Source organism: Amborella trichopoda, chromosome 9 (assembly GCF_054954075.1).
Source record: "Amborella trichopoda isolate Santa Cruz 75 chromosome 9, AtrichopodaSantaCruz75HAP2 v2.0, whole genome shotgun sequence".
NCBI classification, from domain to species: Eukaryota; Viridiplantae; Streptophyta; class Magnoliopsida; order Amborellales; family Amborellaceae; genus Amborella; species Amborella trichopoda.
The window spans coordinates 12176093-12190604 of record NC_142344.1 but is presented as its reverse complement, the minus strand read 5'-3'; the positions used below and the strand labels follow the sequence as shown (position 1 = coordinate 12190604).

General features: G+C 36.7%; 1 protein-coding gene across 6 annotated transcripts; it reads right to left on the bottom strand.

Moving 5' to 3' along the window:
• Positions 1–7131: 7131 nt before the first annotated feature.
• LOC18424327 (putative CoA ligase CCL5) lies at positions 7132–11725 on the bottom strand. 6 transcript variants are annotated; one of them, XR_016040601.1, is made up of 5 exons: positions 10325–11696; positions 9972–10185; positions 8310–8412; positions 7787–7965; positions 7248–7491 (listed from the first exon to the last, which is right to left on the bottom strand). XR_016040601.1 is itself a non-coding variant. In XM_020676559.2 (4 exons), the coding sequence occupies exons 1-4, from the start codon at positions 11511–11513 to the stop codon at positions 7837–7839; spliced, it is 1635 nt and encodes a 544-aa protein (XP_020532218.1). In that variant the 5' UTR covers positions 11514–11696; the 3' UTR covers positions 7514–7836. The 6 variants fall into 6 exon arrangements, 3 of the variants coding, with proteins under 3 accessions (XP_020532218.1, XP_011628972.1, XP_011628973.1); XR_016040602.1 differs by having other exon boundaries at positions 8361–8412; XR_016040603.1 differs by lacking the exon at positions 8310–8412 and having other exon boundaries at positions 7132–7491.
• Positions 11726–14512: the final 2787 nt, after the last annotated feature.

The following is a 14512-nucleotide window of genomic DNA, read 5'->3' as shown; positions in this document are numbered from 1 at the left end:
GCGGGAGGGTGTTGGCATGGGAATGAGACTGAAGAGGTTTCAAGGAGGTAGTAAATAAAGGGGAAAATAGTAAAAAAAATTGCAAGTAAATTTATGACAAGGCTCTCCCAGTTAGTGACTTAAGATTTTGATTTCTTTGTAATGAACGACCCAAAATTTACATACACTCTAGTAAAATGTATCTTTAATACACATGATCTTTCCCTATATACTAATAGGGATCGTATACTATGAAACCATTTATATTTGGTACAAAAGAGTCACGATCCCTTTTAGCCATTGGATGCGAAATCTAATAGATGAAAGTGTGTCACAATATTTGAAAAATTTTATTTTGAATTTTGTGCCCAAACAATAACATATCATCGACTGCCAAATTTCTAATCTAATGGTGGACATCCTTGTATTAAAAATAAATGGTATCATTGTATACATTTCATAACTAATAAGCCAAAAAAAAATTGTATATATACTAAACTAGCAAACAATATGATAATGGTCTCTCAGTGGTTGGATGTGTGGTCAAGAAGGATTACTCAGCTCAAAGATTATGGCCGACTTTGAGAAGTTATATACTTCCCCTAATCTAGCTAGGAAGGCCCTGCCTGAAATTTATAGTTTAGGGCTTAGCATGAGCTCGGCCTGAAACTATGTTTTTAGTTTGGGCCAAGGCCCAGCCCAATATAAACCTTTGTGTGTGTAGTAATACGTCCATTTGTAACCCCAAAATTACCAGCAACCAAAGTGCCCCTCAAACCTTTCCGCTCTCTATCGGAAGCCTCCTCTCTATCTCTCCGAAACCCTCTCTCTCTCCCTGAAACCCTCTCTCTCTCTCTCTCTCTCAAACATCTTTGCTCATCGGAGAGGTTATGATTGTGGGGTTTTGAAGAGAGGACTAAGGAAGATGGGCCTCTCGTTTTTTGCTTGAAACTTGTGGGTTTTAGGAGATTTATCGCTAATGGCGGCTTTGGATTGGAGCTCTCTTTGCTCTTTATGACGCAGTTGGAGATCTTATTGCTCGATCTCTATTCAATTCGTGAATTTGTGGCCCCTAGAGTCGCGTTCACGTTCTATCTTCTGTGATCCAATTATAAGCAATTGTAGATGTTAGGCATGTGCTGGAATCGAACCCAATCCACTATCCAGGTGGTTGGAATGGGTTGGAATGTGTTCGAATCGCCTAAGGATGTTTGATGAGACTATTTGGGCAATTAAAGATATTAGGCATGTGCTGAAATTAAAAAAAAACTTGATTTCACTCTCTTCTCTAGATTCGGAAGGTTACAAGTTTACCAGTCAAAGTGGAATTATTACCCATGGATATTGATCATCCTTCACATGCCTCATATAAGTCAAACCATGATCTATGTGGGCAAATGTGATGGGTGACTCCACTATCAAGTATCCAATTTTGATAGAATATTTAATTATATGCCACCATCAATACTTCATCTTCAATGAACCTGGATGTAGACTCTTCAATTTGATTTGCTTCATTCTTGGATTCACTTGGATTTTCACCTCCCGCATTAGGAGATTTGGAAAAATTCACTTCATTTCTTTTAAAACAATTCTTCCTTATATGATTGGGTTTCCTACAATGCCAACACGCATTCTTGTTATTGGGCCATCTAGATTTTGATTGAAATCATGAATTACTTTTTGAATGATTTCGTGAAGAATCAACCCGTTCATTCGATCGATCTCTTATCACAAGAGCATCCGTCTTCGATTTTACCGAACTTTCCAAAGATGCCTTTATTCGAACTTCATCAGCAAGTAGGGCACTACACACCGAGCCCAAATCAAGAGAATCATCTTTACTACAACTCAATATAGTAACAAAGTTATCATAGGATTCCGGCAATGAAAAAAATAAGGTGACCGCCTTATCTTCATCGTCCATTCTCGCACCAATGCTCTCAAGTTGACAAATGATGTTATTAAACTCATTCAAGTGTTCCGACATATTTGCACCTTATTTCATTATCAAATAATATAATTTTTTTTTTAAGAAAATTCAGTTTGTGAGAGATTTTGTTTGATACAAACGTTCAAATTTTTCCTACAAATCTTTTGCTGTTTTTTCATCTACAATATTAAACAAAACTTCATTCGCTAAACACAAGCGAATTGTGGCTCGTGCCTTCATATCAAGTTCGTCTCAATCATCATCGGTCATATTGATTGGTTTTTTATCTTTTCCAAGTAATGTCTTGTGTTGCCCTTGATGTACCAATAAATCTTGTATTTTTAATTTTCAAATTTCTAAATTATCTTTCCCATTAAACTTCTTCACCTCAAACTTGTAAGATGTCATTTTTCAAAAAATACTACAGTAGCTCCTTGAGCTCTGATACCACTTGTTGTAAAATAGGGATAACCCAATTATCCCTTTGAGCAAATTGAGATATTTCAAATCCTACTAGATGTGGTGAGCACTCAACCGCAATGATTTGAGAGAGAGGAGAGAGGCTTATTAAAGTTGGAAGAGAGCGAGTATATCGTTTTGAGCTTAGAGAAAGAGAGAGCAAAAAAGAGCATGAAATAGAGGGAGAGCAAAAATGTGTGTGTGTGCAAGAGAGAGAGCAAGAAAAACGTTTCTAGTTGTAAGGAGAGTGCAAAAAGTAGAGTTGAAATACGTTTTGGACTTTGGGGTTTGATTTGGGCCACTTGTTTTATAGCCCGACCAGGCCCGAAAATAGCTTCTTATTTTATTACCCGGCCTAAAACCCGAATGTTGGCCTGAATTAGGTCAGTAAACGTTTTAAAACTCAGGTCGGAGCTAATGCCCAACGCACGGTCTGATCCTTTGGCACTCCTACAAAAGAGTAACTCTGGATGCAAAAAAATGATCAATTCGAGCTAAAGCCTTATGTATGTACTTAGATATCAATATGATGATATTTTGTCATATTTAATTTGCATTGAATGAAGCACTATAGAAATTAATTTGTCCTTGTATGTGGAGTTTAATATGAATATGAGAACGAACATAACTAGAAATGGTTACATCTAGCATATGTGACTGCAGAAGGGTTTTGCAATGATCTCCAAATAAATTAATGAATTTTGTCGATGTTAGTACTTTAAAAATTGATGACCCAAATCAGAATTTGCTGATTCAAATTGAGAATAGGCCCGGTTGATTTGGATCCCATGAAATATTAGGAAACCACCGGTTCACCCTCTGGATTGGCTGACTCTTCTGTGACAAAGCCAGCTGAATCTGCCAAAGAAAGGTCAGGTCACCCGGTTCATTAATGAGCCTTTTTTATTTAGTGGTTATTATTTTCCTAATTTTCAAATTCTTTTATAGCGCTGGCACACTGCTACATGATATTTAACAGAATTGCACCTTCTATATATGCAGCATGAGATTAAGAAACTTTTATAAAAACTAAAATAGAATACGTTGGGAAATATATTATTGTTTCCAAATATTTTTTATTTAAATAAAAAATAAATGAAATCTCAACAAATTGGAAGCTATGACAGATAAAGAGTAGTCCAATATGTTTGTCACAGAAAGAGATGTCCAATGTGGTTGTGTGCATGTGTGTGTTTTTGAGAGAGAGAGGGATGCACATTGTCTTTGTATATTGTGTGAGAGAGGTCCAATATGTTTGTGTTTTTGTACACATATATATGTACATGTGATTGTGAGAGAATGTCCAATGTGCTTTTTGTATGTGTATATGTGAGAGAGATCCAATGTGTGCGAGAGAATATCACACACAAAAATGACAATTAGCATCATAACAACGGCATAAAAAATCACAAAAATTATTTTCTCCCTTGTTTCTTTACTAAATGTCACAAAATTAGTATAAAACATTTTATAAAAGTATTGTATCAAAATTAGTATAAAAAATAGAATAAAATTTGATATCAATAGACACTCAGAAAGAAACATCTCCATTTGCACATGTGTTTACAAAATACTAAAAATATATAATACACTACCCCCAATTTTTTTGAAACTTTAAAAATAATATTTTTAGAATTTTTAGTGACTTCTTGAAAATTTTTAAGGCTGGATCCAACTGATTTTTCGATCCAGATTGCCGATCCGACCCAAGTTTTTAGATGATCCAGTCCACCAATCTGGTTTTTTAAACCATGGCTGATGTAAATGATTCATGTTGGTTTAAGTGCTATGAGATATACATATTATGATATGAGCATATTATTGGGTTTACTGATAGTCAAAATCATCACACCTATATTTTCATTAAAAGATTGAGGGTATTATGATAATTTTTTTGGAAAGCAAGAAAGAAACATATTAATCTTTATATAAGGGGGTTAAAGAAATCATAATACACATCCTTTTAAGAATCACCCATTTTGGGTTTATGGAATGGGATATCCAAGAAAGAAATAGGTCCCCAAGAGAGAGACATGACCTCATAGAGAGAGGCAATTTTCCCATAGGGTTTTAGTTATTAAATTTCCACTTCTAAAGAGAGAAAGTATTTTTGTTGCTCTCAAGATTTATTTCCAGTAGCAGTGTAGCGGTAGGAAAGATGAAGTTGATCGATAGTATTGTTCAGTTGGGAGAGTGGATTTGGAAGGGAAGATCAATTAAATTTTAACAATATTTTAGAGAGAGGTATATCTCTTGTACCTCAAAACTATAATCTTTATTGAGATAATGGTATTTTTACTTGCCGAAACCATAACCTTACAGGGTGAACCACATAAAATGTGTACTCTTATAATGTGCCTTTTCTATTTATTGAAATCTTATATTTTGCTTCTAGCAATCATGTACACTCCTTGGTGGGGATCCTCGTGTTAGGGATTCCTAGTTTGGTAAAAGTGAGGGGTTCCTATATGACCCCTATGAAATGGTTGGAAAAAATTTCTTTTGGTCATATATGAGCATCGTTATAAAGAGTAGGTTTGACCAATCAAACCAACCGTTAGACTGACCTTGACTAGAGTAGTCTAAAGGAAAAACTTGATTTGATAAAAAAGGTTCAAAAACAAATTTTGGCTGGTTTTGACCAACTGGACAAGTCATATTTAACAAGTTCGAAAAGTTAAATAATGTTGGACATTTTTTTTATAATGCCATATTTAACAAGTTCGAAAGGTTAAATAATGTTGGACAACTTTTTTATAATGTATTTTGAGATTGTGTACAATGAGACTATTTATCTTTTTTATAGGGAGGTCACAATTACTTATAATCATCCGATGTGAAATTTGGTGGCTTAGGTGTGTCATAAAGTTCGAGAAAATTTCTTTTGAACTTTGAATTTGGTCAATGAAGTAAATGCAGCGACCCAATTTCGCATCTAATAGTCAAGATTAATTGTGACCACCTTGTACCAAAGGTAAATAGTCTCATTATATACTTTTCTATGTATTTTATATCTTTAAGCTATTATTCCTACATTTATATTTTGTCTTTAAAAAATCTAGTATAATTGGTCCAACAAGCAGTCCGACTAATTTTAATTGAACTAGACCAGGCCAATTTTGATTGAACTAGACCCTAAATGCTTATACACAATTGATTTGATTGGTGGCTAAACTAGTCATGACTAGACACCAAACGGTTTGGTAGCTGGTTGGACTCTAATAACATTGATGTCAAGAGAAATATTATGGCTTTTGATGTCCGTGAAAAGGTAGTTCCTTGCCTCCTGGATGCATGTAGACATGGAAAGGGGGTAGTGGCCTATCAAAATAGCATATACATGATGCTCGGCTTGGTTATGATTCCACAAAAGAATTTGTTGATTTGTGGATTCTTTGCAAATTGAGATTGTTTATTTTGCCACCATATATACGTATATGCCTATCTTGCATATTGCATGCTAGATCCAAACCTATGTTATATTTGAAGGTAGGACAAAGTCCTATATAATGTTGTGAAACAATATCATATGGTATACGTTTCCAATAGGAAAGATGCTTCATTTCTAGGAATATAAACAAGGTAGTGTATGCGATTTTATTGACCCATAAAGGACATATGAACTCTTATTTATTTAGTGATCTTTTGTGAATTGCTAAATTTAATAGGGACTTGAATATTTAATGGAATAGCAAACTAAATTAGAAAGTAAAACTACCATGCTTATTCGTATTGCAAATTTGAATATAAATTTTCAATATGTGATCTTTTGTGAAATCCTAGTGGTCATGAGAGCATTGAGATTAATTCCAACTTATAGGATATGCATGCAAATTGAATGTCTTTGGAAACCAAGAGAAGTTTTACAAATCGTAGGTGTACACTTTACATTTTGAACTATTGGATGGCAGGGGTGCCAAATCTGATATGAGGTTTCGCATTTCTATTATGCGAGATGCCTATGACAAATCATCTGAATCTAAGACGTGAGACGATTGACAACCAATTTCCAATGGTTTTACTATTGAAGAATGTGTTAAATATGTGCATTTTCCAGCACTTGTTAGTACCATTAAAGACATATGTTTATCTATGAGTGACACAATGCACCTGGTTGGCAGTGACTGTGAATGTGTTCGTCGCACATAGATACTACAATCACTGAGATTATACGTAGGGGTGGCAATGGGCCTGGTGCCCAGGCTGATTTGGTCGGCCCGACACTAAAAAACTAGGGCTTGAGCAATAAAACGTTGCCCGAGGGCCGGGCCTGGGTCATGGCAAGAGAGGCCTAGCCCGGTCCTTCACTCATTTCTTTAACTTTTTTGCTTTGTTTTCTTTAATTTTACCTGGTTCTTACGAAATAGGGCCGGGCTAGGACAAGGACTGGCCCAGTATCCTGCCTGCCTTTGATTATACTTAAAAGGATATGGGGTATCGACTCATGATTGACAAACCTATGCAGCACTTGGCTTGGATGAGCTGTGAGAAACTAAAGCAAGTTTTACATTGATTGAAACTAATTGGGGTGAAATCTCATCAAGTTAATTCTTCTTGAAGGAAATACTAGCATCTACCAATGTTCCAAATATTAAATCTACGTTATCATCGATACTAACTTATCTTAAGCTTGAAGATATAATGTTCGTAGTTTGGTTGATAGCAATAGAAATCATATTGCAGATTTCAGATCTAAAGTCCATCCCTAACATGGATTTTTGAAGGCGGACTTGAACAGTGGCCAAGTTTTGTCAATACCATGTGTTGAAGCCAAAATTTTCATTGATTTTTATGCATCTATACATGTACCATGGAACTTGTATTGCAGAAAAACCATGAGATTTTTGGAGGTTTATGAAAAATACTGGAGAACTTTGGAGAATGATCAACATTTGCCATTTTCCGAAAGAAGAGAGGTGAAGTTAACTACATCAATAAGGCATATATTAAAGATAAATTGGTCGCTTTCTAACAGTGGTAATAGGAATCAAACATCAGGAACCTTCTTCCACATTGGAAAAGGACGAAGCATCAACTATGGTAGTGGATGTCACTTTGTGTAATGTTGTATTTATGCTGTTGAGGACCCCGCCATTACGTGTAACAGTCAAAATGACAACCTAATCGAGCAAGAAAGATTAATTTGGAGGAAAAATTTATATACGGTTGCCATCGTATTATATAGAAGTAAGATTCGTCAGAAAACTCCACTAGAAAAGAGTATTCTGAAGTTTGAAAGCCTTCTAATCAATTGTCTCGACCTCAAGATCCACTTTTTTTAACTTTAAATTTCATAATTCGAGTTGAATATGGATTTTCAACATCACAAGATTTCTGATATCAGAACTACATATTCTGGTAATATTTAGAGTTGCAGTTTACTTGTAAAATATGAAGTGTACACTTTATACAAACCTCATCCAATTTAGAGCTTGTGACTGGAAGACAACGATAATTTGTATGGTTTAGAGCTTGGAATTGGAAGATAAGGCAATGGCGAGGTTGATGAGATCCTTCCTAAGTATCTTCCCCGAAGATGTCTTAGGGATGCTTCTCACGAACATGACTCTTCGGATCTTCTTGTATGGCGCCACCTGCCATCACATATCCATAGAAACACAAATGAAACATAGGCCCCCTCAATTGAATTTAATGTAATAGTACTACTTTTTTTTTGGAAATGCATACAACGAGACTATTTACTGTTGATCCAATGAAGTCACAATCATCATTTATTGTTAGATTTAAAATATGGTGATTGAGGATGTATAATTATTTGGACACAAAGGGCAAAATAAAATTTCTCGAATGTTGTGACGTACTTTCATGCATTGGATTTCACATCTAATGGCTAAAACTGATTTGACTAATTATGACCTCTTTGTACCAAATATAAATAGTCTCATCTTTTTTTTTTTTGTCTTGCACTCGTATTTACCCGATCCGCCACAAAACTAAGAAGGGTGGCATTTGATAAGTGAGACTCAACCTTTTTGACCACAAAGGCGACAGGAATTTGTCCAGCTTCTTTGTCAGGAAACCTACAATATACCAAGTGAACCACAATCTGTTGAATTATAGAGGGGAGAAAGTATGATTCTTTAGAATTGGAGGGACAAGTTACATCATAACATCTTTCCAATAACTAAACAAAAAATTGAAGTGAGATAGGTTGAAATAGGCGTGCTTATAATTTCATCTACAACTTATCCTTCGCTTTTATGAGCATAATTTAAAAACATACTCTTCATCCCTAATTCCTATTTAAGGTTACTGAGAAAAGTCGGACGATTTAATGACCCAGCCTATGGCCGATTGCATGTATGCCCGATTACCTCAACTCAATCTAAAGGATCAATTATAGGACTGGCAACAGGTCGGGTATAGATTAGGATCCCGGGTCTAGTTGGGTCCATTGCCGCCCCTAATCAATTTGGACTTTCCTAAAACCGTCCAATTCAAGAGTCAAGCATCACGAGAAAATGTCCAATTCGAGAGCCATCCACCTGAGATTGGAATAGATGTGAAGAGTCGAGACTTAAGACCGTTCCAAAGTGAAGCTGGACCACGACCTTAAAAGTTGTGGCTTAAATCTCAGAAAGCGTAGCGTGGTGGTGCAAGAAAAATCTAAAATTTAAAAATTGATCATCTCAGTTTCCGAGAAAATAAAAATCAAATTTTAAAAAGTTGTTTGGTAACATGTTATACGGGTTGTCTGATTTGAAATGTTCACAAATGGCTTTAATAAATTGAAACCTTTTACAGGCAGAAATAAATTCAATCGTCGGGTTTTTTAAGCTGCTTGACCTCTCTATCATATGAGTTGTGGTCTTTCATTAATGAATACGGTTTCTACGTCCATACGCGTCCTTGTAGAAATGTGTCCTCTCTTAAAGATCTATTTTTGAGGGATTTTTGGAATCAATTTTTAAAGATATATAATCTCTAACATGGAGATCATGAACATGTAAAAATAAATAAATTTTTAAAAATAAAAGTAATAGTTTTATAAAGAAATTCATTTAGTTTCACTTGTTTTTTGGTGGACCGTCTATTTGCATCCATCTTTAAAATGGATGCTTTGTATCTCTTGGGATCCTAATTGTAGAAATGTGTCCTCCATGAAACAATTTTTCTTTATTAAAAAGGTGCAGTTTATATAGAGCCGAGGCTCTAAACAATCAAAGTAAAAGCACACCTTCATATAGTATCAAGAAATGTGGTTTGAATATCTAAAATCTTTGTGATAGCCTTAAAATATATTTTTTTGTGATAGCCTTAAAATATATTTTTATCTTTAATTATAAAATTTAACGCATAAAAAATAGTGCAGTTTGCGCACATCTACGAGAACTCGTAAATCTTAAAAATTGACGGTTAAAAAATACATTACAAGATGTACTATTTTCAAATTTTGTAATCCATTTTTTTTCTCATATTGATGTCAAGATGATCAATTTGAAGATATTTAGACATCAAAACAACCTTTTCTAATGAAAGTTGTAAGGTTGACTCTAATTTTATTTTTTAGAGCGTCAACTCAATATAACTTTTTCCTGGGAAAATATGCTACTTGCTATAGTATGGATAGAAGACTCACGGCACGACTGCAGCATCTTCTACATTTGGATGGGTAAGAAGCAGAGCCTCGAGCTCTGCAGGTGCAACCTGATAACCTTTGTATTTGATGAGCTCCTTCAACCTATCCACCACAAAAAGGAAACCATCCTCATCAAAGTAGCATAAATCCCCTGTTCTCAGCCATCCCTCGGAATTCAAGGTCCCAGCAGTCGCCTCTGCATTACTGAAATAACCTGTAAAGTGAGAACAAAATAAAATTTAACAATTGGGTACCTCAACAGATCATATACACAACCCCTCTCTCCCTATTTCTTTTGGTTTCAGGCTTTCAGCATGCATTTGTTAGTGTTTGTGAGATTCTAATGGACATACCTTTCATGACAGAAGGCCCTCTGAGCCATAGCTCCCCTCGACGATTAGGCGGCATCGACTCACCGGTTTCTGGGTCCACAATCTTGGCCTCCATGTCTGGAATCAATAGCCCAGCAGAACCGTATCGCTTTCCCTCCTCCGGTGTCTCGGTCGACGCCCCAATGCCTGCAGTCTCGGTCATCCCATACCCCTGCGTGAGCACCACTCCCGGGAACCTTCTCAGAAATGCCTCCGTCACCTCCCTACTCACCGGCGCCCCACCGCACACAACATTCTTCAGTGATCCCAAATTAAACCTTTGTGACACTTCGCTTCCACCCAAAGCTACGAGTATGGGGGGCACGATTGGCAAATGAGTCACTCTGTATGTCTCAACCGCCTGTAACATCTCACTTAGTTCGAATTTTGAGATGACCACAGTGGTGGTGCCTGCTGCTAAAAGGCCGGTGGCAAAGCAGCAGAGGCCGTAGATGTGGAACATGGGTACGGTGCACAGAAAGGTGAGACGCTCCCCTGGTGAGTACCTCTTTTGCAACACCGAGACCATGGCTATTACATTGCGGTGGGACGAGGCCACACCCTTGCTCACACCGGTGGTGCCCGAAGAGAAGAGCAGGGTGGCCGTGTCGTCCTGCTTGATGCGTACCAATGGTCGCCTCTCTGGGTTGGTCCGCATCAAACGGTCTAATGTAGTGATGCAGGAGCGAGGCTCAGTGTCGCTTCCGATTAGTACAATTGGGAGGTTGGTGAGGCTGAGTTTGGGGATGAGCGCAGGGATCGTAAAAGCGAGGGTGGCATTGGAGTCGGCAGCTTGTTTGTGGATTTCGCCGGGGGTGTTGAGGGGGTTGGTGGTGGTGATGATAGCACCGATGGACATGACAGCCAAGCATATTATGGGAAATTGGATGGAGTTTGGTGAGAGCAGGAGGATAACATCACCTTGTCGGACACCGAGCTCAGAGAGGCCGGCGGCAACTGAATTCACGGATCGCCAGAGGTCGATGTAGGCGAGGGTGCGGCCGGTGGCAGCTTCGATGAAGGCTATGTTGCCCTTGTGAGGCTGTGACGAAATGAAGGTGAAGGCATCCAAGAACTCATCAGAAGGGAGGGGGATGGATTTCCTCTTGCTGTAGAACACTCCATTCGATTTGCAGAAGCCGCATCTCCGGTCAATACAAACTCCTGTCATCTCTCCCACCTGATCATGAACGTGCAATGCCAAACTAAAAGTTGGTTTTTATTTTGGGCAAAAAGAAAGCGGTAAAAAGCTACACCAGGTAGTATCGAATTTGATGCGAGCCCGTGGATTTTTTGGCGGGCAAAGACAATATCTGTGAAAAGAGAAGACCCCAGGAACTTGAGTCGTCTTTCCTTCCATAACACGTTTCTATGAGTCATCATACGACCGTAGACTACAAGGGCCTGTTTGATAACACACTAGATTTTGGAGGTGGGAGTGGATTGTCTCACTTCCATGTTTGAAATCAGGAACATTGGAAGGGCTGTATTTTAGCTCCTTATATTTTAAGGCTATCATAAAGATTTTTAATATTGAAACCACATTTATTAACCGAAGATGTGCTTTAGTTAGATTGTTTAGAGCCTCGGCTCTATACAAACTATACCCTATTTTTTTCCTTTTTTTTCTTAATGCCTAATTGCGCCCTTCCCTAACAAATAATGGAAGGGTTTCTCTCATATTCATGTGAGATTTCCTTCCTCTCCCATAATTCACCTGCCTGAAATTCGCCCCAAGGAAATGACACCGTTTAAAAACATAAACTTAAATTGTGGGAAAGCTAAAAGATTTCTTCCTCCCTAAGGAGGACATTACACATTGGTTTCCCTTTTAGATTTTAAATTTCGGGGATTTAATATTTACAACCCATATAAAAATCTCGGCAAAAAAAAAAATGAAATAAAATAAACCCTATACGTACTAGAAAAAACTTATGCCCAAAGATTGAATAGAGGCCGTCCAATTTTTTGAAGGGTATTTAAGTGTCACTAAACTTAAAATTTAATCTCTTTTTTTTTTTTTTAAAAAGGCATATTTTTTCTTTTAAAAAATAATGTACATGTAATTATTATGTGTTTCTCAAAAGTTTAGACTAAAAAGATTCTCCTAAGTAGGTGTTTTGAGTGAGGGAGGAGATGAGTGTGTTTTGAGTCAGGGAGACAATGCACAGTTTCCTCCTTAGGGAGGATAGTATATGCGGTTACAGGAAATATAATTTGATTTAATCTTAATCACTAGCGAACGCTGCAGTCACTGACACATGCGCGCCACACACACATGCACGCCACAGCTCTCGCTCGCTCTTCTTCCCCTCTCTCATGCATGCCACGATTCTCTCTCTCTCTCTTTCTCTCTACTTTTAACATGTGCTTCACACACAACATATGTGACTATGATAATACTCTCCAAGGCAATCATATTTTTTTCTTCTACACAGGTATGTTGATTCTATTTTCTTTTGATATTGTATATTATTTGGATTTTTGTTTTTTCTTCTTTTCTTTTCTCTTTATAGTTTTTCTTTTCCAGGAACCCATAGATGAAGCCCATCTACAAGCCATGAAAGAAGCAAAAAAGATGAATCTAGCTGCCTTGGTTACTTTAAGAGAGAACCTAGATGAGTCTTCATTTAGCTGCTCATTGGTTATTAGAATTCTTTGATAGTACTAATATATTAATTGTTTATCGGTTATACTTCTATATGTTAAATGAAGTTATGCAAGGCAATCATATGTTTTTCCTCTACATTGGTATGTTGAATTCTATTTTCTATTTTCGTTTGAATTCTATTTTTTATTTTCTTTTGATATTATATATTGTAGATTTTTTTTTTTTTTCTTTTTTTTTTTCTAGGAACCCATAGTTGAAGCCCAGCTACATGCCATGGAAGAAACAAAAAAGATGTATCTAGTAGCCTTGACTACTTTGAGAGAGAACCTAGATGAGCATACATTTGGTTGTCCATTTGATATTGGAGTTTTTTGGTATTACTTTTGCTTAGAATTAATGTAGGAACTAAATCATTTTAATTGGTTATCGGTTGTACTTCTATATGTGCAATGAAGTTATGCTCATAGATGATAACATATACCTAATAAATTGTATTAGTCGTCATGCTAGAACCTATGCAACATTTTCATGAAGAAGAGTGAATGTTATATCATCATCTTTGCATTAAACGAATTTTCATTTCTTATGTGAAACTCATTGTTTAATTGCAGCAATTTATTTTTTTGATATATGAATGTTTACAGCGTGAAATCGAGAAGATCTAAAATCTAAGATCCCCTGATCTATTGCTATAAAACTAGTTAATTAAAATTTTGATGGAGAAGTGAGGACAATTGAATTATGATTTAGAGACTAATTAACCTCCAGACGCCAATGTCTCTTCAAATCGTTGGCAGTGCCACCAAGATCTTTTCATCAAAATAAATGAAATCTACTGCAAAATTAAGTCTATTTAAAATAATCCAAGTAACTAAAATTAAAGAAGAGAAGGAAAGGAAAGTTTACTTCCTCGGACCAGTTGGCCCTGAATGCCCAAAGTTGGTGGTGCCGCCCATATCAGGCCAAAGTTGGTGGTGCCGCCCATATCAGGACCACGGGTTATTTACGCATCTTTTCCTTGCCTTCATATTTTCTCTTTGAAATTGGTTGATTTTCCCCTCTGAGATCTGCTGGAAATGTTGGCTATGGATGGTTGAGAGAGAATAAAATTAAATATAGGGTTTTTGTAGCTTAGATCTAGGATCATGGCTTCTAGGATCTAATGTTTGAAGGCTAAAGCTCTAGGCTAAGATTAAGAGGATCTAGGCTAGGGCTTTTTCTTTGGAATTTGGTTTAGAAGACTGAGGTTTAGGTATTTTGAGGGTTAGGCTTCTTGATTCTAGGTTTTCTCTAGGAACCAGGTCTCTAAATCTAAGGTTATAGCCCTCTTTTTGAATGACCCGAATAGAACTATTATATAGCCTTCAAAAGTCGGTTCTAAGTTGATTGAGAATGATACCCAATGGATTTCTACAGAAAATTTGAGCTTATAGAGTCAAGAGGCCATATAACACGACGTTTGTAGTCTTTTGGCCTAAACACCGCCAAATGTGGCATTTCAGATAAAGTTGCCTAATTTTTCGGGATTTCACAGATCTTCTTGATTTTGATCGAAATTT